The 26,983-nt window shown below is 58.8% G+C and overlaps 7 protein-coding genes across 7 annotated transcripts; 2 read left to right on the top strand and 5 right to left on the bottom strand.

Moving 5' to 3' along the window:
* Positions 1–574: 574 nt before the first annotated feature.
* On the bottom strand, positions 575–2,791 carry CH63R_12506 (Inner membrane transporter yfaV; the record flags this gene model as incomplete). Its single annotated transcript, XM_018307480.1, has 7 exons — positions 575–731; positions 799–870; positions 956–1,267; positions 1,351–1,657; positions 1,784–2,192; positions 2,280–2,478; positions 2,601–2,791. 7 exons carry the CDS (start codon positions 2,789–2,791, stop codon positions 575–577), a joined length of 1,647 nt encoding a protein of 548 aa, XP_018151897.1.
* Positions 2,792–3,893: 1,102 nt separating this feature from the next.
* Positions 3,894–5,732, top strand: CH63R_12505 (Thiol-specific monooxygenase; the record flags this gene model as incomplete). Its single annotated transcript, XM_018307479.1, has 2 exons — positions 3,894–4,031; positions 4,581–5,732. 2 exons carry the CDS (start codon positions 3,894–3,896, stop codon positions 5,730–5,732), a joined length of 1,290 nt encoding a protein of 429 aa, XP_018151896.1.
* A 1,183-nt stretch (positions 5,733–6,915) lies between these two features.
* Positions 6,916–11,222, bottom strand: CH63R_12504 (RasGEF domain-containing protein; the record flags this gene model as incomplete). Its single annotated transcript, XM_018307478.1, has 2 exons — positions 6,916–10,503; positions 10,626–11,222. 2 exons carry the CDS (start codon positions 11,220–11,222, stop codon positions 6,916–6,918), a joined length of 4,185 nt encoding a protein of 1,394 aa, XP_018151895.1.
* Positions 11,223–15,342: 4,120 nt separating this feature from the next.
* On the bottom strand, positions 15,343–16,360 carry CH63R_12503 (uncharacterized protein; the record flags this gene model as incomplete). Its single annotated transcript, XM_018307477.1, has 3 exons — positions 15,343–15,444; positions 15,512–16,094; positions 16,146–16,360. The coding sequence occupies 3 exons, from the start codon at positions 16,358–16,360 to the stop codon at positions 15,343–15,345; spliced, it is 900 nt and encodes a 299-aa protein (XP_018151894.1).
* Positions 16,361–16,933: 573 nt separating this feature from the next.
* Positions 16,934–18,351, bottom strand: CH63R_12502 (uncharacterized protein; the record flags this gene model as incomplete). The annotated part of the gene is made up of 4 exons (XM_018307476.1): positions 16,934–17,110; positions 17,185–17,475; positions 17,531–18,053; positions 18,329–18,351. The coding sequence occupies 4 exons, from the start codon at positions 18,349–18,351 to the stop codon at positions 16,934–16,936; spliced, it is 1,014 nt and encodes a 337-aa protein (XP_018151893.1).
* Positions 18,352–18,613: 262 nt separating this feature from the next.
* On the top strand, positions 18,614–19,147 carry CH63R_12501 (uncharacterized protein; the record flags this gene model as incomplete). The annotated part of the gene is made up of 1 exon (XM_018307475.1): positions 18,614–19,147. One exon carries the CDS (start codon positions 18,614–18,616, stop codon positions 19,145–19,147), a length of 534 nt encoding a protein of 177 aa, XP_018151892.1.
* Positions 19,148–25,096: 5,949 nt separating this feature from the next.
* CH63R_12500 (Endonuclease exonuclease phosphatase family protein) lies at positions 25,097–26,831 on the bottom strand (the record flags this gene model as incomplete). Its single annotated transcript, XM_018307474.1, has 4 exons — positions 25,097–25,783; positions 25,851–26,198; positions 26,299–26,568; positions 26,610–26,831. The coding sequence occupies 4 exons, from the start codon at positions 26,829–26,831 to the stop codon at positions 25,097–25,099; spliced, it is 1,527 nt and encodes a 508-aa protein (XP_018151891.1).
* Positions 26,832–26,983: the final 152 nt, after the last annotated feature.

The following is a 26,983-nucleotide window of genomic DNA, read 5'->3' as shown; positions in this document are numbered from 1 at the left end:
GAAGGGCAGTCCAGCTGGATCCTAACACTAAGTTCGCCAACATCAAAGACATCCAGCAGGCGCAACTTAAGGCTGGGGAAAAAGAGGATGATGCAGCCGAATCCAGCGACTCTGAATACCCTAGTGAAGCTGAAAGCTGTATTGTTGTTGCATCTAGAAGAAGTCAATGATTAATTGAAGTCGACGAGTATGATGGGAATAGCTTCATTTTTGGGGTGCCGAAATGGGGGGGTGCCGAAAAGTGGGTAGTCTGACTTACGGCAAAGGAGATGAGAGCACACATTGCGTTCCGTCGTGCAGGCGTCTGTCCCATGTCCCGAGATCGGCGTGGGGGGGCGGTAAGGTAACTCTTCCTTTCAAGAACTCGGTGCTCTGCAGAAAGACTTGGGGTAATCAGGACTGCCGTCATAAACCGGGCTTGAGACATCGAGTATCGTTCCACACGGGTTTCCAATCATCGGAGAGCGGCACGTATCACTTCTAAGCTAAGATCCTCCTGTTGGCCTAGAGTTCTATGCGCTATCGACTCATCAAAAGGCCCTTCAAGCCATGATAAAACCAACAAGAATGAAAGTCATGGAACGTATATACGAGGTACTTCGCCGTTGCGAGGCTTGTGCTTCCCCGAGGCCACGCGCTTGTTGTGAACCGTGTAGATGACCACCTGCAGGATGGCAAACGCCATGCCAACCGAGACCATGATGATCTGCGTCCTCAGTCCCGTTTGGTAGCTGTTTTCAACGTTGTCAAAACCTTGCCCTCCATATTCATCAGAGTACGACGGACGGAATCACTCACAAGGGCGTGTCGTTTCCTCGGTAGTACTGGGTACCGACCATCAACCCGCTGATCGAGAGCATCACCCACATCCTAACCCATCAGCAAAGGATCCCATCAACATCCGTTTTCACGCCAATGAACATCAGGGGGAGGGGTGTTTGGGGCCACGACTCACGCGATGCTGATGCTCCTCTCGCCCGGCTCGCGGCAGTTGAGCTGCACCCACGAGTTGTGAGCCGGATGGTAGCCCACGGCGAAGCTGTTCACGGCCGTCCACAGGCCCCAGCGGGACCACTTGCCGACGTGCGGGTGCGCCGTCCGCGCGACGACGAGGACGACGAGGTAGCACGCGTGGGCGCCGATGACGGAGAAGCCGCGCCGGTTGGTCTTGTCGCTGACGTAGGCGAAGAAGAAGACGACGACCAGCGACAGCGAGGCGCCGACGGCGGCGAGGGCGTTGGCCTGGATGCGGTTGAAGCCGAGGTTCCTTGTGCGTTTGTGGGCCGTCAGTGTTTCCTATTTCCTCCATCTTGGACGGACCTGAGAGAGGGGGAGTTGGGGTTCTCCTACATGATGATGGTCGGAGTATACGTCGTCAGGGGGCTCCACGTGGAGAAGACGGCGAAGCTGCTGAGGAAATGGGGCCAGCGCTGCCAGTGCAGGATGGTCTTCCACACGAGGCTCGGGGGGATGTGCATCCCCTGGGCGCCCCCGCGCCGCTCCTTGTCGTCGAGCTCGAGGCGCCTCTGCAGGATATTCCGCTCCGGGCCGCGGAAGCGGACGATGCCGGGGCTCAGCAGCGGGTCGGGCGTGTCGGGGGAGCCCGGCAGGAGGAAGAGGAGCGACAGGCCGACGAAGAATGTGAAGACGCCCTCGACTTTCGAGGTGTTAGCGTTGTATGCCAAAGTTGGGGTTCATTTTTTGTTGTTTTTTTGGACACAAGGTATCTGTCTGCTTCTTCTTTGACGTCGAGAAACGATGGATGATGGATGGGACCACTTACTCAAGAAGAGCCACTGCCATCCCCTCAGCCCGCGCTCACCCTCGAGCTTCAGGATGCCGGACGCGAGGATGGGACTCAGGGCGTTGCCGCTGAACATGCCGAAGAAACTTGAGGAGACAAAGAACCTGTTAGCTGGAGGGTAGGTCTCAGACAGGTTTCCATCCACCGCCAGAGAGAGAGAGAGAGAAAGAGAGAGAGATACTGACAAGACGGCGATGCGCTTGGCGAGCTCCTTCTTGGTGTACCACGTCGACAGCGTGTAGCACGCGCCGGGGATGTAGCCGGCCTCGGCCAGGCCGAGCATCATGCGCGCGGCGAGGAAGCCCTTGCGGTCGACGAGGAAGACCTGCATGGTGGCGACGAAGCCGAAGAGCATGACCTGCCCGGAGATGTACTTGCGCGGGCCGACCTGGGGAGATGTCAGTTGGGTTGTCTCTTTGTGTGAGAGAGAGTGAGAGAGAGAGTGAGAGACACAGATGAATCAAACGTCGCTCACTTTTTGCAGAAGCATATTGGACGGGATCTCGAGGATGACAATCCCCAGAAACATGAGCTGGTTGCCCAGGTTGATGGTGTCCTGGTTGACGCCAATGTCCGCCGCGAAGCCGCCGGTGAGGGCGCTCGCGAGGTTCATGCGGTCCAGCTGGAAGACGAGGAGGCCGAGATACAGCAGCGGGAGCACCGAGCTGTCGATCCTGGAGGCGAAAGATAAAAAGAAGCAAAAAGTCAGACAACTTTCAGTTGACCGAAGCTTTCCGGAAGCACAACAGAAACCCGGCGAGAAGGACGAAACTGGAACTGGGGGTTGCCAACTTACTTCCGCCGCGCCCGCGTCTCCTCGCGCTCCGTCCAGTCCGGCTCCGAGACGGGCGTCTGCTGGCCCGGCGAGTCGAAGAAACGCACGTCTTCCTGCTTCGGCTCCGTCATCTTTGACGACGTTGGGATAGAGAGAGAGGGCAATAAAGACGTGGATAACCACCTGGAACAAACACTCACGCACACAAACATCTGGAGAGATGAGCGAGCCACGGTCGATATAAACTATATCAACAACTCCCAACTCCCAACTCCCCCCTCTCCTCCTCCTCCTCCTCCTTTTTCTCCCCACCCAATCTCGGCATTTGCAACAAACATCCCAAGTCTCCCTCCCTCCCCCCCTTTGCATCATCGGGCTAGGCCGCCAATGTCATGGCCTCAACACCCATCCCCAGCCGATCCCGCGCAAATCAGATCCCTCCCACGCAAACTCTAGTCTCATCTTACTGTCAGACGCCAAAGTCTCCATACTGTATCACGTACCCCTGTGGTGCCGCGCCCTTGGGACCTATCACGCCATCGCCTCCCTCCTCCTCTCAAACGGCCAAACTGTCTCTACAGTCTTGTATTATAACACACATACCTGTACATCCGACAAAAGATCGTCGACAAACACGCCGTTCGAAGCCATGTGCCACGCCGGCCAGACATGGGATATGCGGTGATACATCCGGGCTAGCGGCACCGACACCAAAGTTCGAATCGTCTCAATATGTTTCCCGATGCCCCGATGTCACATCACTCACTGCCTCTCATCCCCGCCTCACGCCCCGAGCACGCCATCTTTCACCATCGCGCCAAGACAAACGCCGAACCCGTTATCTTTGCCCATTCGAAGCTGTCATCGGGATTTGAGCCTTCCCTCAACGATGGACGTGGGGAAAATGGCCTCAAGCCAAGAACAGGTGTTCCGATGAGGTCATGTAGCAGGTTGGTGATCTGCCGCGTCATTGGACAATCGGCCATTGTCGTCGCGGGGGGGGGGGTATCGGTCGGGAGAGAGAGTATCAATGGAACCCTTCTTCTCCGCGTCCCCGGGTCTCGGTTTCCCATGCCGCCTTTCTCCCCTCCTCCGAGCGTCTTCTTCGCGCAAATACGTGGTGAGGCAAATACCTGTGGAAGCTTCAAAGACCAGACGAAACTCCCGTGGAACATGCCCCTCCGCCGCTTTCCATAAGACCAAGGACGTCAAGCTCATCATCCTCTAAACCTTAACCTCTTCTTCCTCATCACGTCCTCGTCCTTCGCGAGCCCTCGTTTGCAAAGACCAGGAAAAGCTCAGCCCGAGTTGAAAATGAAGCCGGCGAAGCGCGTAGCAGTCATCGGCCTCGGCCCGGCCGGCGCCATCGCCATCGACGCCCTCGCCCAGGAGCAGGCTTTTGACACCGTCCGCGTCTTTGAGAGACGAGAAGCCCCGGGTGGATGTTGGTATGTGAATTAACCCTCTTGGTAGTCTACAGAAACTCCTCCTACTACTCCTCTTCTTCTTACTCCTCTCCTCCCCAGACATAGCATAGGTGAACTGAACTGAGATATCACCGTCTCCTCCCCATGATCATCATCGTCAACACACCATGCAGACATCACCCACTAACACAACGCCAGGCTCGGCGAAACGAAACCGCCGCCCATCCTCCAGCCCGCCGAACTCCCCCTCCTCGCCGCCCGGACGGCAGACCCCCAACACCCCGCCATCCCCGCCGTGCTCCCCTCTCGGACCCCCTCCTCCTCCTCCTCCTCCTCGCCCGGCCACCCGCGCTACGCCGAGTCCACCGTCTACCCCTACCTCGAGACCAACGTCGACTTCGTGCCGATGCAGTACACCCAGGAGCCCTTCCCCGCCGCCCAGACCCCGCTCTCCCGCGCCCTGCACGGCGAGGACACCCCCTTCCGCCACTGGTCCCTCGTCCGCGACTACGTCGCCTCCCTCGTGGACCGGCGCGGCTACGACCGCCTCGTGAGCTACAACACCACCGTCGAGCGCGCCGAGAAGGTCCGGCGGGTCCCCAACTCCGCCGCAGCCGCCGCCGGAGGAGGAGAAGGAGAAGTAGAAGAAAAAGAAGGGAAAGAGGACCAAGACAAAGAAGCAGAAGAAGAATGGAAGCTCACCCTCCGCCAATCGGACCCCGCCTCCTCCACGGACTCCTGGTGGGAGGAGCGCTTCGACGCCCTCGTCGTCGCGTCGGGCCACTACTCCGTCCCCTACATCCCCCCGACCCCGGGCCTCGCCGCCTTCGCCGCCTCCCGGCCCCCCGGGAGCGTCATCCACAGCAAGCACTACCGCGGCCGCGCCGCCTACCTGGGCCGGACCGTCGTCGTCGTCGGCGCCTCCGTCTCCGCCGCCGACATCGCCACCGACCTCGCCGCCGTCGCCCGCGAACCCGTCACCGCCGTCGTCCTCGGCCACACCCCCAACGGCTACTTCGGCGCCGAGGCCTTCGAGCACCCCCTGGTCCGCAAGGCGCCCTCCATCGCCCGCGTCGACGCCGCCTCCCGGACGGTCCACTTCGTCGACGGGTCCTCCGTCTCCGGCGTCGACGACATCATCTTCGGCACCGGGTACACCTGGACCTTGCCCTTCTTCGACAATCCTCCTCCTTCTCTGCCGCCGAGACCCGGAAAGGAGACCGCCGCCGCCGCCCCTTTACCGACCCCCAGAAACAACCGTATTCCGAACCTCTACCTCCACACCATCTACACCCCGGACCCCACCATCCTCTTCGTCGGCGCCGTCAACGCCGGCCTGACCTTCAAGGTCTTCGAGTACCAGGCCGTCCTCGCCGCCCGCCTCCTCGCGGGCCGCGTCCCGCCGGACCGCCTCCCCGACGCCGAGGCCCAGCGCGCCTGGGAGGCCGATCGCGTCGCCAGCCGCGGCGACGGCCCCAGGTTCGCCCTCGTCTTCCCGGACTTCCCCGACTACTTCGAGACCCTCCGACGCCTCGCCGGCCCGCCCACAGACGACGGGAAAGGCAGGCGCCTGCCGCCCTACAACCCCTTCTGGTTCGAGAGGTTCATGGCGGGCCACGAGAGGCGCAAGGCCATGTGGCGGCGCCTGAACGCCGAGGCGAGGGAGGCCCTGGGCGGGGAGCCGAGGGATGGCGGGCAGGGGGACGTCGCGCGCGCAAAGCTGTAGGTGGATGTTGTAGTGAGTGCTTTATCGTCGACGGCAACGAGAGTGTAGAGAGAATTAGAGTTCTGGGGATATACCCTGATTATTGACTTACACCCTGACGCTGGCTGTTCCGACGCCGAGAGTGATCCATCGGGTGTTGGTCATGAAGAGAAGGAGTTGAGTGTGTTTATCATGTATCTTGATCTTTCACTTTTGGCTGTCTCACTATATCAGTTTCTCTACCAGCCTCACTCACTCACACTGGTTGTATCACTCTCACTCACCTCTCACTCACCTCTCACTCACTCTCCCCTCACTGCCAGCAAGAATCACCAACACCAAACATGATCATAATCAGGATTGCATGTCCTGTTCTTGATATCTTGTCTGTCTTGGCCGTCGTGAGAAGCCGTCTTACAGCATTAGCCTACATATACAGTGTACAGTTGTGGGCCTTTTGAACGCCGCCGGCGCCACCGCCGTTTCCCCAAACCCACGTTCAAGAGCCTGCCCGCGATACATGCTGTAATACCGGTGTCCAGGACAGGCACGAAAGGCCTAGGCTATTATGCTTACAAGTTTCCTCTAACCGAAACCGTCTCGGGCGATACCAAGTGTCAAATGAAACTGGCTACACAAGGGGAAGCAAGTGGTCCTTCCAAGCCGACCGTTGAGCGAATGTTGAGCTGATCCAATAAAAGTAACGTTGGGGTGACAATTGCTTTAGGGTCTCCAATCCAGAAAATGGCCTTCCCAGCATCCCAAGAACGTGGCAAAGCCGTAGACCTAACGCCGGTGTTGCGACGCGGTCCCTCAAGCCCAGACAAAAATAAACAGCGCAAATAAACAGATTAACGCCGCGAGTGTGTGTGTGTATGATTGTGTTTGCGTGTGTGTGTGTGTGTGTGTGTGTGATTCAGTGTCATCGTGAGGATAATAAAACGTCGTTCATGACATGAGGCCTCTCGGAGCGAGGCGAGAAAATGGGGTATCAAAAGTGAAGCAGAATAAGGGGTAATTGTAAAGTATGTCGCCGGAAATGTGGAAATGATGTTTCTTGGCCCGTTGGGGGGGGGGGATCAAAGATATCAGTCGATCGAGACATGAAGGCGGGCTGGGTTGCCATGGGTTGGTTGGTTGGTTGGTTGGTGTTGAGGCTGGCCGGGGAGGGGGGTTGCTTTGCTCTCCTCCTCCATCATCTCAATCACAGCGGAGTGGGCGTCGGTGTCGAGGCGCCACGGTCTCGGCTCATCCAGCCAAAGAGATCACCGCCTCGCTGGGTGACGGAAGAAGCCGTCGATGACGACGTGGTCGTCGTTGGCGTCATGGCCGTCGCCATCGTCATCGTCGACGCCGAGCTGGTCTGGGATTCAAGGGTAGGCCTCATCGCCGCCATCTCACGGGGCTCGAGGAGCAGGCTCTTGCGGTAGTAGCTGACCTGGCCCTGGTCGCTCTCGCGGACGCGGACAATCTGCGACGCCATCCAGTCCTGCATCTCGGGGATCTCGGTGAGCCGGTAGGGGATCTGGAAGCGCTGTAGTTCGCCAATGATCTTGGCGGTGCGCGTGTGCTTGTCAAAGTTGACGACGGTGAGGCCGCCGCCATTCTCTTCGGAGCCATCGCCACCGCCGCCGCCGCCGCCGCCGCCGCCGCTGCCACCGCTGAGGGTAGGAATCTGCTTCGTCGGTGGGTTACCGATATCGACAAAGGTGAGGTCGGTCAGGAACATGCCGAGGAACGGCAGACAGGGCGGGACGTGGTCGTGCAGGCGAGTGCGCAGCACCTTGTTGTTCTGGGCGGGCTCGACAATGGCCTGCAGCGTGCGCAGCATCTCGCGGCGCTTCACCGAGACAAAGTCCCACGTTTTGCGGAGGCGGCTGATGGTGCTGCTGTTGAGGCTGCAGATGATGGCCATGAGGCCGTCGTAGTTGTGCAGCTCGAGGCACTGGTGGGCGACCTTGATCCACTGCTTGATGACGGCGGCTCGCTTCTTGACCTCCGAGTACTGCAGGATGGTCTCGGCCACGAGGTTGGACAGGTCCGTCGAGAGGGCCGACATGGCCTTGACGTTGGGGGCGTCGACGCCGCCCTTCTTCATCCACTGCGACGCGAGCAGCTCCTCGGGCATGATGGAGCAGAAGATGTTCATCTGCTTGATGGTGAGCTGGCGGGCCAGCTCGAGGGGCTCGAAGTCGAGCACCGTCGGGTTGCTGCCGCCGTTCCTCCAGGCGAAGAGCTGGTTGATCTGGCCCTTGGTCACGGCCAGCGGCGGGTGAGGCGTGTCGGCCGGGATGTACTGGGCGATGGACGTGTTGGTCTTGCCCATGGACGACACGAGGCGGGGCACGAGGGCGATGTCCTTGGACACGCGCTGGGCCAGCTCGAGGAGGCGGCGGCCGGCCGAGGGCAGCACGGCGCCGAGCTCGAACTGGGCAAAGGGCTCGATGAGGGCGAGGGCCTCGCGGTCCGTCTCGTCGCGCCAGTGCGACTCGAGCCAGCCCTTGAAGGCGTTGTACACGCGCAGCCGGACGGGGCCGGCCATGTGAGGGGCCTCGGCGACGTAGTGGAAGCGGTCGATGAGCGTCTCGGCCAGCTTGAGGGGGCTGCAGAAGAGACGGAAGGTGAGGTAAAAGGTCGAGACGAAGGTCGCGTCGGGCGTCGACTCGTGCGTCGTGAGGCGTTCGACGAGAGCAGGGAGCGAGCCGCCCGTGACCTGGCCCTCCTTGTTGAACATGAGCTCGTGAGCGTACGTCTTCTCGAGCATCTTGGACTCGACATCGTCCACCTCGTCGTTGTTGTTACCGTTGCTGTTGTTGGCGCTGCCGGCGTTGCTGAGCTCCGACATGGAGGGCTTGAGCTTCAGGCCCAGGGCGTGGTCCGGCGTCGTTGCGCGCGTCGACGTCTGCGACACGAGGCTGGCCTCCGAGTCTCGGCTGAGATAGGTGGTGCTGCTGCCGGCGCTCGACACGGCTATACTGTCAGCACGATGATACGAGCCGTTGCCGCTGTTGATGTTGTTGTTGCTGTGGCTGCCGTGAAAGTCGCCGCCATCCTGGTTTGTGTTGTCGATGGGGCTGTACTCATCTCCCGGGAGCAGGGATGTGGACAGTTTGGGCAGAGGCGGCAGAGTCGGGCGGATCGACGAGACGGACGACGCCACACTCGAGACGCCGTCGTTGTTGACGGACGAAGGGCGCGAGTTGTGAGCAGACGACGACGAGTTCTGAGATGAAGGGCGTCCCCGGTGAAGAATAGAAGCCGGCTGAGCAGCATCGGACCCGGAGGCGGCGGCGGCGGCGGCGGCGGCGGCAGCGACGGCCGGAGGAAGTTGAGGCAGCGGCTTGTCGTTGGCGATGCTGGGCCGTTGTTGATGATGAGGAGGATGTTGATGGTTGCTGTGGGGCGTTGGCGGCACAACAGCAGATTGCATCGAGTCAGCAGCGCTCCTCGCCGAGGTAGACCCTTTTCCTTGTTCTCCTCCTTCTTCTTCTTCCCCCTCTCTTCCGGCTGCCACGCTCGTCGCCTCCGTCGTCGCCGTCTCCGCGACCGAGGGTGCTACGGACGGACGCCGGCCGTGGTGCTCCGGGCCGTCGCCGCCGATGTCGAGCACGGCGAGGTCGATGCCCAGGTCGCCGGCCTCGAACTCGCACTCAAAGTCGCCGACTCGCTCGATCGCCCACTTGGTCTTGGCCACGCACTCGCCGGCGGCCTTGACGCAGCCCGTCGCCGCCATCAGCAGCATGCTGTTGTCCTGGGGCATGATGACGTCGGCGTCCTGGAACACGGCGTGGCGGATGATCTGGCCGGCCGCCCTCACGAGCTCGCGGATGCGCTCAAACATCATGTCCCTCGCGCGCGCCAGCATCTCGGCGTTGGTGCTCTGCCCGCACACGACGTCGACGACGGCCAGCAGCTCGCCGCCCGACGTGGCCGACAGCTTGATGGCGAAGGCCAGCTCGGGCCGCGACTGAGACTGAAGATGCAGGCGGCCGATGAAGGAGCCCAGGTGGGACAGAAAGGTGTCGTGGCTCTTGTTGAGGCGTTCCGAGACAAGATGATGCGGCCTTGACAGCGGAGAAGGGCCGGCCAGTGAGACGCGGTGCGAGATGTTGGCCGACAGCCGTTTGACGTTCTGAGACATCCTGTGCGACTTGGGACTGGAGGGGGAGCCGACGGTGGTGGAGAGGCCTCTGCTGCCGGCCGGGGCGTTTGTTGTGGACGACGAGGAAGATGACGATGGCGGCCTTGATGTTGTTGTTGATGTTGTGGACGTTGCTGCTGTTGTTGTCGTCGCTGACGCTGTCGCTGCCGTTGTCATCTCGCCTGCCCGTGAGGCCGTGCCCCGGCTCGGTGTTCCGTTGGTCAGTTTACGCGGTGAGCCTGTCTTGCTGCGATTATGATTACGGTGGTTATTGCTGTGGTTGTTGTTGTTGTTGTTGTTGTTCTCGTCGGCAAACTCGACGTGATCGGCCGGCGGCGTCGGCGGGATGTAGGTTTCCTCGATGACGGTAGCCATGACCGTCACGGCGGGCGCCCGTTGCCGCCGGTCGTCCTCGAGGATGTCGAAGAAGCGCACGCCCTTGGTGACGATCTTGAAGGCTTTGAGGATCATCTCGTCGATGATGTCGTTGACGTCCTCGCGGGGCCGGGCGACGCCCTTCTGGGCCTCCTGCAGCCGCTTGGCCGTCTTCACCAGGGCCGACAACTCCGAGAGCAGCGTCTTTCTCGCACGTCTCAGGCTGTCGTTGCGCGTGATCATGGCGGATTCCCTCGTTAGGCAATGCGTGCGTTCCTGTTGAGGGAGAGAGGGACTTTGTGTCAGCAACAACAACCCCTGTTTATTATACATGTTGCATCATCATGGAACGGGTCTTGCAGGGGGGGGGTTGCAGGTTTGCAGGTTTGCAGGCTTACCAGGAGATAGCGCACACCGGCAATGATACCCTTCATGAACTCCTGATTGCCAAAGATCTCGCTGTCGTTGACCGAAGTGCTGCGCAGCAGATCCCAGAAGTTGAGCAGGGCCTTGAGCAGATTCCTCATCTCGTCCGGGTCGTAGGCCTCGCAGTAGTTGGTCGGCAGCCATCCTCGCGCGCCCGACACCAGCAGGGTCCCGTCAGCCCAGCCGTTGGTGTGGATCGAGTGGACAAGGATGACGTCCCCCTCGTTCAATGGCAAGGTGACGCTCGAGTCCGTCATGGCGTAGCTCGGATGGAAGGGGTAGAAGGCTCGCAAAAAGTTGTGGAAGACGGGCGGCGGCATCTGCTGGTCCGCCGCCGCCGCCGCCAGGTCTTCCTGCGAGCCATTGGGCGTCGCGGGCGGCGTCATGTGTTTCGATGTGTAGGAGGACTTGGTGGACGAGGCGGGGTGGTCCTGTTGCTGTTGTAGTTGTTGTTGTTGGTGTTGTAATTGTTGTTTCGAGGCCAGCGCATCGCAGGATCGGGATTTGTGAAGCTTCAAGGGCGCCACTTGGAGGCTGGCACGCATGGAATGGTCGCTCAGCATTACCATGGCTGCTGCTGATTGCCGTCGTGGAGAAGCATGGATAACTGGCGACGGTGACGGCGGCGGTGCAAAAGCGAGGGTGCGCGTTTGTGGGTGTTCGAGAGAGAGTCGTCTGGAATCGAGGCCGCCTCGTTTGATGATGAGGGCGAAGTCCGGGTAACTAACACAAACACGCAATGTCCGGTCCGGTTCGGTCCAGCAGTCCTGTCTGTCTCTCTTTCTCTCCGTTCGTCTCTTTCCCTTCCCTTCGCTCTCTCTGTCTCTCTCTCTCTCTCTCTCTCTCTCTCTCCGGTTTCTTCCTCGTTGCGACGCCTCTGCCGTGTCCTCGAACGGCGGGTGTCGGGCAGGATAGGTCAATGGGCTGGTTCTGAGGTGCGTTCGTTGGCAGAAGCAGGAAAAGACCCCTCGAGGGGTACGGTCGTGTTCGAAAGTGCGCCTCTGGCGTGCTGGTTTGCGGTATTGCTTCCCCGAGCAAGAATCGCAACCGACAAGACGAAGAAAAAAGTCAAGAGTGCGTCCCTACGTCGAGCGGGTTCGTTGTTGACGTCTTGTCTGATTGTATTGGCAGTTCGTGCTTGTCGAGCGGTGTAACCGTCGGTATCGAGCTGTCGGATGTGACAATGACACAGTCAGTTGACGAGTTGAAAGAGCAGGAAAACAGACGGCTTGGCCTGTGTGCGCTGCAAAGGTGTAGGTTGGTTTTGATGGGAAGAAGCAGAGGTCGTGGAATGTAGGGAGGAGATGACGGGTATTGATGTGGGAGGGGGAGTAGGTATACATTCGTACACTATTATCCTTACACACACACACACGCTCTCTCTGTCTCTCTCTCTCTCTCTCTTTCTACTTTCAGTGGTACTCAGGTACTACACTACGACAGAGCAGACAGGAATGTCATACCCCCGGGACAGACGTGTTGGAGGGATCCTTGCCCTTTTCTCCCACCCAGTGCTAATGGGGGATAGCTGCATCTACCAGGGACCAGGGCTTGACTCAAGGTTTCGGGAGCTCTCGAAGAGGCCCTCGCACCCCCATGTGAGAGTGCCCAAAGCGAGGGACGATCACGTAGGGAAGTGAAGGGGGGGGGGCGTGGGCATTTGAAGCCCGGGAGCCGTGGAGGGTGTGGGTAGAGAATATGGATGGATGGATGTATGGGTTATGAATGTACAGAGAGAAATAGAACGGATAGTGTAGGCAAAGTGGGTGGTGGGTGATGGACGGATACCGTGCCACACTCCCCCCCCCCATGTTTCCCTGTCCTGTAGCGCTGCGTACCTTTTCTGCTCAGTCGGTTGTTTTATTTGGATTTTCGGGGCAGTTTGGTTTTCTTTCTTTTCTTCCTGGGCGGGCTTGGGGGTTGTCGACGTTGGAGATGCAGTTGGGGAACCGCCCGCCCGTAAGAGCTGGCTAACTTGGTTTCGATCGTGTCGGTTAGCGGTTGGCGTGACGCTCGAGCTTCTGGCCCTGGGTAGCTGGGGGAGGAGGCTTGCGACGGAGGCAAGCTTATTGCATCGTGCGTCAGTCTGGCGTCTCCTGTCTCCAGAGTGACGAACACACGCGACAATGGGGGACAAAGGGGGAAGAAGGGCTAGTTGCCGGTTCACTGGTCTGGTTGAAGGGAGGGGGGGGGGGGGATGGGACGGAGGTCAACGGCCGAGGGAGCAACGGCGGCGTGGATCGGGAAGTGGTGGAGGACTGTTTTGAGAGACGGATAGAGAGAGACACAGAAAGTGTGTGCGTGTGTTGTGTATGTGTGTGTGTGTACACTACTCGGACGGGGAGCAGGGGGGGGGGGGAAGGGGAGGGGAGGGGAGGGATGCATGTTACGGTATCCAGCGCAAAGACAGAGGCGAAAGACTAAGGCGAAGTCTGCAAAGAGGCCGAGAGATGGCCAAGGGGAAGGGGGCAAGAGAGAGAATGCGAAGAAGAATGAGAGAAGGCGCGAGGAATGCAATACTGTCTGTAGGCGTCGTGTTCTGTCTGCCCGTCCGGATACCTCTGTGCATGTACCTACATATGCAGTGAAGCTCGAGCGAGTACAACACCGAGTCGGCCTTGGAGGTGCTGTGTGCTCGGGGCATGTGTTGTGTATGACAGGGGACAAGGCAAGGAAGAGGGTGACTTCTTTCCAGGACACAGGGCAAGATAGATAGAGAGACAGACAGCTGGCTAGATAGCTAGACAGCCAAGACAGATGCCGGCCGGGGGGGAGGGAGGAGGGGGGCGGAGGGGAGCGGCGGCGGCTCGGACGCAGGTGCAGATGCAGATGCAGATAGATGCAGGTGTAGACGCAGGTGGACTTCGTAGATGCAGACGCGAGGACGTAGCAGACGCAGGTTCCGTCCCGTGTCATGTATGTCATCATCCCCTTGACGAGACTCGAGGACGGCAAGCTCATCCAGCTCGTCTGACCCCCGGCCGCCTGTCGAAGGACAGACAGACACACATGAATTATGTCAGGAGTCGGAGACAGACAAAAGACTCGTGGAATGCGTACGAAATACAACAGATTCGTCGGGCCACAACTCCCAGGACGGACCCCCCGCAATCCAGTCTCTCCCTTTCTATCTATCTATCTCTCTCTCTCTCTCTCCTCGAGGCAGAACAATGCGTCGCGCTGTGTGCGGTTCAACAAAAAGCACCGGCAATCCTGGACGGTCCTCGGACGGCGCTGTGACTCGCGAAAAGGTTTGCGAGGCGTAAAAGGCCAGGGCGCACTGACAGTCCGTCTCTGTCTGTCTGTTTGTCTGTCTGTCTGTCTATCGGTCTGACCGTCTGTCCACCCGTCCATCTGTCTCTTGCCTCCCTTCAAGCGACTTGACGGCCCTCATTCGACTCGCTCGTCCTGCAGGATTAGGCGACGAGACACGAGGCGAGCTGACGGGATTCCGAGCCCGACATGATGCATGCCCGACAAGGTTCAACGCCGCTTGCGAGGGCCCCCAGGTAGGCAGGGAAAGGTTTGACGATGGCCACGAGTCCGCCGCGGCATTGGGAATCAGACGACAGGTGAGAAGAGAGACGTAGTTTCTGTAGGAGGAGAAGGGGAGAGAGAAAGAGAGAGAGAGAGACAGGAAGAGAGAGACGAAGAGAGAGACGAAGAGAGAGAAAGAGGCGCACTTGCCATCCATCCTCAGCCATAGCAGAAGCAGGATCTGGATATCTCTTGCTCTCTTGCGTTCGCTGTGGTTGTTAGTCAGAAAGTACATGCATATATGCATGGCAAGGCATGGCATGGCATGGCATAGCATCGTATCGCATCGTTATCGTGTCGTGTCCGTATGCCATCCACCACCACCTGTAAAAAAATGGAAAAAGAAAGGAGAGAAGAAAAAAAAACTTCCGTATCCGTGTTCGTCCTGCCCCGAGCCTCTTCTCCGTTCGGTCCCTGCTTCGGGAAACCAATACCAGTACTTCGGATCAGCCCTCCACAGCCCTCCACAGCCAGAAGCAGCATCGCCGTCGACTTCCACCTGACGAACTGGGAAACTGAGATCCGATATTGATGCCCGTGTTTCCCAACTAAGAGCTCCCCCCATCCCTCCCTCCTCCCCGTAACTCCATAGCCCATAGCCCATAGCCCACAGCCCACAGTCCACGGTCCACGGTCCACAACCTACCTGGCGGACCTGCCCGCCCCTGTGCCCATGTCATGTCAGTAGGGGAGGGGAGTACATGGCATAGTGGACAAGCGTTGAAGTACTCCGCAGGCGAGAATAGGCACACTCGGTACCTCGCCACCCATCAACGCAGTGTGATACTTCTGTCTGCTGCTGCTGCGCCAGTGACAGAGTTGCTCTCAGACCCCTTTGAGAGAAGTCTCCGTCCCCCTGTTCATTATCCCCCCCCGATTAGCACCTTCAAGTTGCCTGCTGTACCAGTCAAACCGTCAACCGTAAAAGGCGGTCCAACGGCTTTAATCCCCATCGTCCGACCCTGTCGCTTCTCGCTGTCCATCTGTCTCTTTATCTCTTTGCTTTTTATTCCTTTTTGTCCCCGGGGGTTAGAGGAGGGGCGGGCAATGGCCAACTGACAAAAAAACAAAACATAAATCGTCCAAAGTGGTCGATGGTGGACCGCTAGGCTCCAGCGGCGTGCCCTCGAAGACAGGGTGATTTGCCATGGTTCACCATGGTTTACCAGGGCGCTCTAGTCCAGCGGCGTCTCTGCTGGGTTCAAGTCCAGCGCCGGCGCCGGCGGCGCCAGCGCCAAGGGGGAAGATGGAGAACTAAGAGGGTGCGCCCATTTCCTTCATCAGAATCGTCTTTTCCCTTTGGCGTTTGGGGTCCTTTTACGGGCATGTTTGAAAAGAGAGAGGATATGGCTCCATCTTCTGCCGGCGTTGCCTGTTGGTTGATGACAACCAGAACCAGGGGCAATTCCCCCGTTCCGCCAAATGAGGGCTTAGAGCCACCATCAACCATCGTCGTGATCCAAACTTCTGTCGCCAGAACTCCCACATAGCCTTGTTGCCCTCGACTAACTAACCCGAAACCCTTGGTAGGATTCGTGGCTTTGCCGCCGACGCCTCTCCGTTTCCCTTGCTGCTGGTTACCTGCAGGGCAACCTTCGCTCGCAAGGGGGATGGGCATCCAGGACGACGTTGACAGCCAACCCCAGCTTGGCTCCAAAGTTGGCCTCTCTCTGTGCTGGGGCAGTGTCCCGATGACCTGGAGAACGAACTCACGAGTCAACCCGCTCGAACCCTTCTCCTCCTGGTCGGCCCTTGAGCCCTGCCTGCCCTGCCCTGCCCTGCCATGCCCTGTGGCCGTTATCGCGCGCTCTCCTCCCCCAGACGGCCGGGCCCAAAATCCCCAGTCCGTATACGTGGGCTGGCCTAATAGTGTATTTCGTAGCTTGGCTTCAGTATCCCGAGTCCTGCCGCGTGTCTGCCACGACGGAAAATGCCGTCAATCATCACCCACTCACTCCTCTGTACTGTTCGAACTGGTTGATGATGGTCCCCAAATGAGTGAGGGAATAATCTTAATCTCGGCATTTAGTACGCGCCGCTGCGGTCTTCGGCCTCGTCGGCTGGCTTTGGATGGGGTTTCCGGCACCTCGTTGAAGAAAAGACGTCTGCCGGCCTGCTTAGCTGCCTCTGAATCGCGAGCTACCGGAACCTCGGGTTGAGTTACTCTCATGGCTCGCCATCGGTGGGCACACCTGGGGACCCTGTGTCATGATGCTTGCATCCAAGGGCCAAAGGGCCAGGACGAGTGGGTTGGCCGCCGCTTCCTCCCATTCCCAAGCAATATACAGGTAGGTACTCTGTACAGATCCTCGACATTCTCGATACAACCTCGGCCCCTTTTTTTTTCAGTCTCGTCGGGCAGATATATCAAGGGCCCATTGTCATCCTGGGACGGTGCCTGCTGTGGGTACCGACACCGACCGGGAGGGACCAACAAGACGCATTGTGGCGTCTCCATGAGTCGCGCCGGCATGCGCATTCTTCGGCAGTCCGGTATTTGCTATTTGATGCGAGCGCCGGTGCTTTTGACAAGCCGAATAGGCGCGCGCTGTTACTCTGGACTCTGGACTCTGTATCTGTACGGACAGACCGCACAAGAACAAACTTAAGACGACCCTTGTCGCGGCTTGCTCTCATTGCGTCCGCCCGACCGGGACAAGATGGCAAACGGACATGCTCCGTCCTCGCGGGCCTATTTGCTCCTCAGGTTCGGCGGGCGTATTCGTCGACATATGCCCCGAGCTCAATCGATCGCCGGCAGGGCTTTCTCTGCGCGGAGCTTGGAGCGCAGGGCGGTCTTGTGCTGTGTCCCGTGTGTCGTCGCAAGAGGCATGATGACAGCATGTGCGAGCGGCGCAGTCGGGAGAGGCGCACCGATGCGGTGGGAGTGGCTGTCTCGCAGCGCCCACCATGTACACATCTACGGCTTTGTGTCGATCATCGTTTGCTCTCTAGGTCTCCCTCTCTCTCCGTGTCTCTTTTTCTCTCTATGACGAGCATGAGACCAGACCGGACCCCCTCCCCAGTGATGAGGTACGTTCCTTGGTCAATGAAGAGGATACTGCTCTTCCGACCCGTGCCAAGCTCGTTTGCAGTGCGGTCCGGCAGCGGAAGTAGGGGAGGGGGGGCCCTGGAACTTTGAAGACGGGCAAACAGAGCTGGTGGTCTCGCTGACCTTACCGTGCGCCGCCACTCAAAGACGGTCTTTCGGCTGTGGGCTCGGGGCACGGTGGTGCATCCCTTCTGGTCTGTTCTGATCTCGCGGGCGCAGAGACAAGCGAGAGACTGTCTTGGTGTTGTTGTCTTGCAGCACCATGCCATCCGGATCATCACAAGCTACCTGGCAGTCGCATGCCAGCACGTCATGTCGGGACTCTGGAGGCTGAACCTCGACGGGTTGGTGGGCATAGGGCCCCTTTGTGGAACTCTGTGGTGCAGTGAGGACGAACAGGATTGTAGCTTGTAGGGTCATCGGATTGTCGGCTTCAGGACTCCTGCGGCGGGAAACGAACAGGACTGCAGGACTGGACTGCAACCACAGCACAGGGGCTTCAGGAGAAGCGGGATCTGTGAGTACCGGCAACGAACGTCGTGCCGTGGTCTGGGGTGCGCGACCGGTGTGCCTCGGACGGTGCGTGCGTATGTGTGTGTGTGTGTGTGTGTGTGTGTGTGTGTGTGTGTGTGTTGAATGTTCGGCTGCGATGCGACATGGCCGGGGTGGAATTCCGGTTCGAGGCGACGCTCCGCGGCCTATTCTTCCATCGGACGTCGGGCAACGGTACGCTTGACGGATTTCATGTTCGAGGAACCAGAATGCTGCTTCTGCTGCTGCTGCTGTTACTGTTATCGTTACGACTTGCTGCCTATTTGCTTGCTTATTCGTGACATGTCAGTTCATCGGCGCCCGTGCTGCAGCCGTCTAGCGGCTCATCTCCAAGATGCTGCAGGCAACGGCAAGTGGCCAGGAACGGAAGGTGTGAAATCGTTGGGCTGGAATGCGAGGCGAGGCGAAAAGAAGTAAGAAGACAGGAGGGAGTAGAGTATACGGCTGTAGTTTCTGTCGTGGGTGTGAAGGTGGTGAGAAGGTGACGATGATGCTTCTCGTCTGCTGTGCGTTCCTAGCTAGCTAGGTACGTACAGTACAGTAGGGGGAAATTCCATTCCGGAGGCAGCTCCGTTGCACAGTTCCTTCCCTCATTCCCGCAAAAGTGTTGCGGTTTTCACGAGGTACGCACCTACTCGCTTAACGCTAGTGGCATCGGTATTGGGTGGGTACCCTCACTCTCCACGCGATAGCGACCTTACAGCGCACTTACTCGCCGGAGGCCATTAGCGAGGTGTGCAAACCAACCGAGACTACTTAACTTATGTAATCTACAAGGATACGTACCGCTAACCTGGCCTTTCAACGCCCTTCGTCACGATGCTCACTTATAGAGTACACAGCACACACTACACAGCACTCAACTCCATTAACAACATCTTGTCCACCACTGATCGGCCGCCTCCCACCAACGGTCAACGATCCATCACCTTCCAGGTTCTCACTGTTTTGCAACCGGTTCTGGTTCTGAGGCTCGGCAACAGCCCTGCCCCAGGTTCCAACTTCGTGCCGAGGGGGCGCGGGTCCCGCGCATCACACGCTCCGTACCCGTACGGATACACAATCGTTGACACTGGCCCCGTACGGATACCCATGAACGATGCACGCCGTGACGCCATTCGGCTCCCTGGTCGTCTGAAGTTGTCCTCCCGACGGACAGGAGGAATCGCCGTCGGGCTGCGGCACAAGGCGAGAGGCAAGCGGGGAGAGGGGCGAGAAGCGATACATACCCTGGGCACATGGTGTCGTTTCGTAGCCATCTCGTCAATCTCAACCATCTCATGTTCTCTCGCTCGCTCGCCCCCCCGAGCCGTTGGACAAGACAAGGAACAGGAACACCCAACACTACTCTAACGGGCCCGACTCCCTTGCCCCCCGCTGTCGAACACGGCCGTCCGGCTCCCCGTGCTTGGCCTGCTTCTGGCCCTGGCCCCTATCACATATAATGTACTATGTGGTGCACATCCGCCGTCAACCTCCAACAGACACCCCCGGCCCATCTTGGCCAGACTGGGACACACACACACACCACACACACGCATAATCTTGAAGCCCAATCCTACGGATACATGGTGACAGCATTGGCTGGTCTGGTTGCGGCTTCGACTCCCCAGTGCTCCCATCACAGCCTGCCAGCCACGCTACTGCGACTCCTCCCGTCCAGTACGCACCTATGGCACGACCTCGGAACCTGCTCCCTCTCTCCCGTCTCCATCTTCGTTCCTCTCTCTTGGCCGCCCCCTGAGACGCCTCTGCTGCTCTGAGAAGAGTTGATTTTCGTGGTTTAGCAGCGGACCGGCCTGGCAGGGGTACACGCCTTGTTTGGAGGTGACACCAACCCGAAAGTGATCGTCTTCCCTGTCTACAAGCCGCTCATCACAGCCATGGCCCACCGGTCACCCACCCCAGGCGGAAGATATTGTCTCTCTCTCTCTCTCTTTTTCTCTTTCTCTTTCTCTTTCTTTTCACTTTCTTCGGGGGACAAGGGTCCTGTCCGCCGGGTCTGCATCCGTCACGAGCCAGTGCCAGCCTGCCAAGCCCTATTCTGATGACGACCCAATAATGAAGCTTCAAGAGACAGATTGGATGAACCTTCGAACTATGGACCTCCATATCTCCACGCCACACCAACCCGTGGAGCTATTGTCAATGCCCTCATCCTCTTAGCAGGCTTTTGTTCATCATCAGTCGATAGTAATCCAACGAAGGCGCACACGCGGCGGAAACGTGGAGATGGTCGCAAGCTCCTCGATGTTGGGAAACAAGCACTAACGCGTACGGCACTCGGGTTCTGCGGCCCCGGCTTTCTTCGTGTAAGCCGTGTCGAGTCTCCCCCCCCCCTTGGGTTACCGGAAATCACCGCTGCCCTTCGCCTCCGAGAAGGGGAAGGGGGCTTCATCATGGTGTCTATCCGTCTATCCTTCCCCCCGTCAGTTCTCACCGGCACGTCGGATGGCCCAACTGCTACTACCATGACCAAAGATAGCCTCATTTGCCTACCCTTGACCCTGAGCAAAATTCTGCCCTTGGCCGACCTGAGCCGACCCGCAGCTTGGTCCACTAATCAGCAGCGGAAGAATTCTCATTACTTTTATCGCATGCCAATGGCAAATACGATGGCTTCACGTTTGTCCACCATTTGTATAACTCGTCAATAATGGGAGAGAACTGAGGGAGTGAGTGAGAGAAAGAAGGAGAGAATAGAGAGAAAGGGAGGCTGGTTGTGGACTTCAGACGACTGACAACCGGGCGTGCGAAGGGGGGGGTACACATGCAAAGCGAAAACACCCATGCATGCACAATCACGTTATGCGATGACCCATCACACGCTATCGACAAGATATTGGAGAGCTCCAGCATCCATACGGGGGGGCACATTTGACTTCTCTAGGACTCCGAATACGTGCTGATCATTGGCCCCCGCCGCACATCCGGATACCGTCCGGCTTCCCACCAAAGATGCATGACCAGGGGCGGCTCATGAGAGAGTGAGAGGAAGACGAGGTCTCCCGGCTTGTGTGCTGCACCCCAAAAACTTGGGCAGGGCTCCGAGGGCCTGGGCCTATCCGCACAGAGGACGGATATACCAAAACCTGTTCACGATCAGAGCAACCTCTTTTGCCTCCATCCTCATTGGCCTGCCCTTGATCCTCGATTCTTGTTCTTCCAAGAGGCATATCAGGGCGGACATGTTGTCTCGCTGCGCATTCCACCAACGGACCCCTGGGAATGTCAACAATCGGCTCCAGCTCCAGCTCCAGCTCCAGCTCCAGCGGGTGTTCTTCGCTTCGCCTCGCCTGGATCACTTGCATCTACGGCGCTTGGAATGCCGCGTCCGTGGCAGAGTCGGGTGGGCATCGATGATGATGCCCGGAGGTCTTTCAGCAAGATAGCAAAGTCCCATCGTGAACCAATCACACCGCAACATCCGGATACTCACTCAACAGAGTAGTGCGGATGGGCGGAGCTTAATTCAGGCCGGCCAGCTCCTTCGCCTCTCTTCTTCTCCCGAAACTACGGAGTAGTAGAAGTCACTGTAGGCGACTTGGCGGCCCCGGCCAAAGCCGATGTGCGAATGGCTCGCAGACGCGTCATGCAGATGCCTTTGCCTGCCACCCCCGATGTGTGCAGATTGCGGCCATGCCCGCCCATCCATGACCCAGATTAGGTTCCCGTCGATCTCGAGGCCATCTCCCCCCAATCTCATCATCATCGTTCATCGTAATGGGCGGGACTCGCGGGTATTAAGCCTTCGCCTTGGAGGTCGAATCAGGCCGGTGTGGCTGTCCGTCCCAAGTCTACAGTACAAACTCTGTGTAAAATGGCCATCTGCCCTGCGAGTCTACGCCGCGAACACCGGGGGACGACATGTCGGGCCCTTTAACGTTTCACCTCTCGATTGGCTGTGTATGGTATGCGTGTGTGTGTGTGTGTGGCCTTGCCTGATCATCCCAGGAACCCGGAGCAAGTGCCTTTCACGGACAAGGAATGCATCCGTTCTCACATCCATTTCTTCATGCGGCAACCGTTCCAACATCCAACACGAAGCAAACATTTCACTAGTGCCTGTAGAGGCAAGACATGCAGGCAATGCTCCCACGGCCGCAATCACCAACGGGACCAACTGCGGCGGCCGCGGATGCAGGAACTCAGCCCGACGGAGGGAAGGGGTTTCTCCAGTGGCAAACCTTGTCTATTCAATTTCTGTCGTTGGTTCCTGGCTTCCAGGTTCTGCCGTTGCCCCCCCCCCCCGATCGTCCATGGTTGGGGCCATGAAATAGAGTTAGTATCGGATAGGTAGGTAGCTGGTTGTGTTGTATGTGCAGGGGAAGGTTCTCATCCTGGCTTCCGGCCATGAGCCGCGTGGGCGCATGTGCATTGTCAGCGTTAGATGAGCCAGGCTGGGGGGGGGGGGGGGGGGAGTATCTCGAATGATCTCTTTCAGTTCTGGTTAAGATATCCATATGGACAGTACAGAAGCGTCAGGGTGCAGGATGCAAGCTCCGACCTTGGGAGCTTGGAGAGCTTGGGCAACTGAGACTCGTCGATCACGGTCAGCGATCCGGGGCTCCGAGCCTAGTAGTAGGCGACTTGGACGCGACGGCATGTTGCCTAGTGCCTGTACTACTCTTACTACTCTTCGAAGAAGGGCACTCTGAGGTGTGCAGACAAGACGGTCCTCTCGGCCGGGCTTTTTGGACGTGCTTCCCCGGCACGGCTGAGGCCCCTAGGGCGGCGGGCAAACTACTCCGTCGTCCTCCTCCTCCTCCACCTCCTCCTCCTCCTCCAACTCCCCACACCACCGCCCACCCATCCAACCTCTGACAACCACTTTGACGCCGTCGCATAGTAGCGGTGCATCGTGTCATGTTCCGCGAGCGCTCTGGCCAACCTCTGTGCCTTCGACACCGAGTGTTAAAGGGAGGGAGGGAGCGGCCGGGATGTTGGCTGGCCATTTCATGGTCTAGGCTTGATCTCGAGGATTCTCGTCCGGCTGCCAAGTGCGTCATCGAACGTGGTCTCGATCGAACGAACGAAGCTCTCGTCGGGGAGCCCGCAAGCTTGGATCCGAGGTAACCCTGCCGAACGACAAGAGAGTGAGTGCATGTCGGCATCCCAAGGGCAAAAGGCTTTGCCGACCACGAAGGCTATGCACAAACAAACAGCACTGAAGAGGAAGCAAGCTCGCGGCTGCTCGAGATCTGACAACTGTTTTTTTCTTTCTTTCTTTTTCTTTCTTTTGTTTTTCTGCCCAGCTTGCTTGCCCCTGGCGGGTTTGACCATGCCATGCCATACGGACGGCCCATAAACAACCATAGCCCTTGCGTGAGATGGGCTGGCTGACCTTGTTGGACCCTATGTGCATCGTGTGAATGCTGCCAGCCACGATGGCGCCTTGATTATACTTTTTACTGTATTTCATGTTCGATTCTAATTCAGGCACTGCCAGGTCAGGTTACCCCCAGTGCCGCGGGAACCTGGGGGGAAGGCAATTCGGCCTGGGCATGAAAAGCCGCCACTGGAATCCCCTTTCCCCCTTCCCCTCCCCTCCCCTCCCCTCCCCCGAAAGCCACTCACTAGACTTGCGAAGCTTTCATCTGGGGTCAGTCCTAGGGCTTCAGCTCCGACAAGCTCCAGGGCATCCGATGTGGCTTCGTAGGTTCGCACGCCACGAATCAACACAACATGTAACTGTAATTCCCCATGGATTATTAGTTGGCGGTCCGGCGCTCCGCTAGAGAGTCGACCGGTCCGATGGGGGTTGGTTAGCTCAACAGTCGACACGGCTCATTGGGGTCGGAGGTGACGCCGGCGCGGACACCAAAGGCTAATTGCCCTATCAACGCCGGCAGTGAGCAGCAGATACAAGCTCAGGGTCCATCCACCACCATCCGGGCCCGGGTCATTCCCCATTGGAGAGTCCACGGCTCTCTTGGGTCTAGAGCCTCGGCCGGTTTCTTGTTACAGGTTGGGAGAAAGAAAGACACACACACACACACACACACACACACACAGAGAGAGAGAGAGAATGATAGCAAGGAGGATGCGGGCGTCAATCTCCTCCTTAGCCGCGGAACCCGGGGGCGACAAACGAACGTGCGTGCGAGGTCTAGATGGCGCAGGGCCAGAGCGCCCCAGACAGGGCAGAAGCCTGCTCTTGTTGGTTTTCACCGTCTCAACTGAGAGACTGACTCTCTTCTCTTTTCTCTTCTCTCCCTCACTCCCTGACTCTCTCCAACTCCCGACTCTTTCCATCTCGACACCTATGGATCGTCTCCTTGCGCCTTGATCTTGGGGTGTGACGGACTTGGCGGGATTGAAGCGGCTCACTGGCTGGCGGAGAGTGCAAAGAAAGAGACTCTTGTCCATCCGAGCTGACCAAAGTCTGCAAGCTTCACAACACTCTCGGTGAGAGAGGTCTGAGGGTACCACCACACTGGTGGTGTATCGCGGGTTCGGTGGACGAATGTCTCAGTGCCTTCGCTGTCGCATCAGTGCAATGTGGCTTACACAAAACCGACATGGCTAAACTATTCTAGTCCCCAACGGGTGGGCGGCCAGGTGGGAACCGCTCAGAAAATACGATACAAGAGGAGGCAACGGATCGACAAAGGGAACAAAGGCTCGAATGCGTTGCCCACCCACCCAGATCGCGTGGTCAGAGCAGCAGTTCGTGGGCCGTTAAAGGTTGAGTGAAGGAGGAGGGGAGGGGTGGCGTGTGTGTGTACCTATATGTGTTTTCCACATCGCTCACGCGCTAATCAATTATCCCATCCTCATGTACAGTACCATCGTAGGACCTGCGGTGTGCCGATCTACAGGTAGACTGGAGTTTGCTCAGCGGGGGAGGACCCTGATTCATGAGTCGCGTTGCTGCCGGGGTGGTGGACTCAGTAAGAAAGACGGAGAGAGAGAGAGAGAGAAAAGACAGAGAGGGAGAGGGAGAGACAGGGAGAAAGAGAAGAAGAAGAGAGTTTGTCGTCCTGGATGGAACAAGTCAAGATTCTGTATCCGCAGCAAAAAGTATCCAGAGTCAAGGCAACCCCGGCGCCGATCAGTGTCACGGGAGACCACGAGTCCGTGAAGTCGGTCAGGAGCTTGCAAAAGAGATCGACAACGCGGCGGGGACGCATGACATGAAGAAGGCATTACTTATTATTACGGAGTAGTTCTGGATCATCATCATGAGGTCCTTGTCATCTATCTACCATGTGACGTATATCTCACCACCTGTCTCTCTGCCTGCCCATCTAACCCCCGATGGACGGACGGACAAGACGGACGGACGCGGACTTGGGGCGTCTACTGCGGCGCATAAGCAAACGCCAACCTGTCAACCTCGTCGCCCGCCCGTCCCAGGAAACCGACAATCTGCCACCCGGCGGGCGCCGTGTGCGTCGCGCAGTCGGACGTCTGCGCGCCCGACGCCAGCGTCCTGCCGGCGCTGGTCGTCGCGAGGATGGAGAAGATGCGCGTGCGGCCGTCCTTCTGGCCCCAGCACACCTTGGCCGCCGTCCAGAACTCGGACGCGCCGAGCGCCAGCGTCGCCGCCGTGCCGCCCGCGCCGCCGTGCGAGAGGACGGTGCCGTCGGCGAGCGTGAGGCCGACGGCGTCGACGCGGTTGCCGCCGCGGAACGTCAGGGCCGCGGCCTTGGGCCGGGACTTGCCGGCCAGCGCGGGCAGGTCGGAGAACCAGGTGCCGTGGGGCCCGCCCGAGAAGTCGGACTGGCGCAGCGAGGCGGAGACGGACCAGGTGAAGTTGGCGGTGATGGGGTTGTGGTCCGAGAGGACGTTGCCGTCGGGCTGGAGGAACCGCGAGCTCTCGTAGCTGAAGTAGGTCGCCTCGAGGCCGAGGACGGGCCCGCCGCGGTAGAAGGCCTTGTCGACCGTCTCGCAGTAGTTGGTCGTGCTCGGGTTCGAGCAGATGGTCTCGACGGTCGGCACGACGCCGCCGCGCTCGAGCTGGACCCAGACGTCCGCCAGGCCGTTCTGCGCGCCAAACACCTCAATGTCGTCCGGGGAGGCGCGTGTAGCGGCTGTTGGTGTCGCCGAAGACGAGCACGGCGTTGCCGGCGCTGTTGGCGCTGATGTAGTCGGCGACCTGGTGCAGGTTGCTGTTGCGGGCGGCGAGGTCGTCCGTCTCGGTGCCGGCGTCCGTGTGGAGGTTGTAGACGTCGACCCAGACGCCCTCGGCGAGCCGGACGCGCATGAAGGTGAAGCCCTTGGGCGTCAGGCAGTCGGCGCCCGAGGCGTTGGAGCACTGCGACCACTTGACGCGCTCGAAGTCGACCCAGTCATGGTTGGAGAGCGTGTTGAGCCCGGAGCCGAAGGGGACGCCGCCCGAGGTCGCCGTGCGGTAGGGATGGTTGTCCGTCTCGTAGATGTAGGCGTGGTAGTTGAAGTCCTATAAGTGTGTAGGAGCATTTGGTTAGTCCGCCTGGTTTTTTTTTTTTTTTGCTTATACTGTATTTCTCCCTCCACCGTGGACACACACACACACACACACACGGGTGATGGATGGGATTTTTCAAAATGATGATAGATATAGAGTTCATTGTTGAAACAATGACATGTTGGATCAGGGCTCGCGAGGCGTGGATGTCCTTGTCATCCACTCCATTCCACACGTGTAGTATCCGCAGTACAGAGTATAAATCGTACACCACCATGGATAATAGAGTTAGGGGGGACGGGAGCAACTGATGGCTCATGCGCACGTCCGGTCCCACGAGGGATCGGCGGTTGTGGTGGTTTTTTTTGTTCTGGTTCTTGTTCTGAGGGTATAGAGCACATTGTAAGAAAGGCCAAAACTCACCTCCTGGACGTGGATGATATCGTAGTTGAACTTGGCAAAGTACGACCCGATGGTCCGCGAGTTGGTCGTCTTGTCGCCGGGCACGTCGTTGTTCTGCAGGATCTCGGGCAGGCCGGCGACGTTCATGGCCAGGACGGTGAGGTCGCCGCTCGTCTGGGCCAGGACGCCCGACGACAGGGCGCCGCCTCCCGCGAGGAGCATCTTGAGGCCTGTGGGCTTCATGGCTGCTGCTCGTCCTTTTGGTCTGTGGTCCGTTCTTGGCTTTCTGGGCCGTGTCGGGTCTCGGGCGGGCGGGATGATCACCGGACGGACAAGGCAGAGAGAAGAAGGAGGAGGAGGAGTAGGAGGATGGTGATCGGCAACGAGTGAAGAGG

The sequence above is a fragment of the Colletotrichum higginsianum genome, chromosome 9, assembly GCF_001672515.1.
Source record: "Colletotrichum higginsianum IMI 349063 chromosome 9, whole genome shotgun sequence".
NCBI classification, from domain to species: Eukaryota; Fungi; Ascomycota; class Sordariomycetes; order Glomerellales; family Glomerellaceae; genus Colletotrichum; species Colletotrichum higginsianum.
This window is presented reverse-complemented; position numbering and strand designations above follow the sequence as displayed.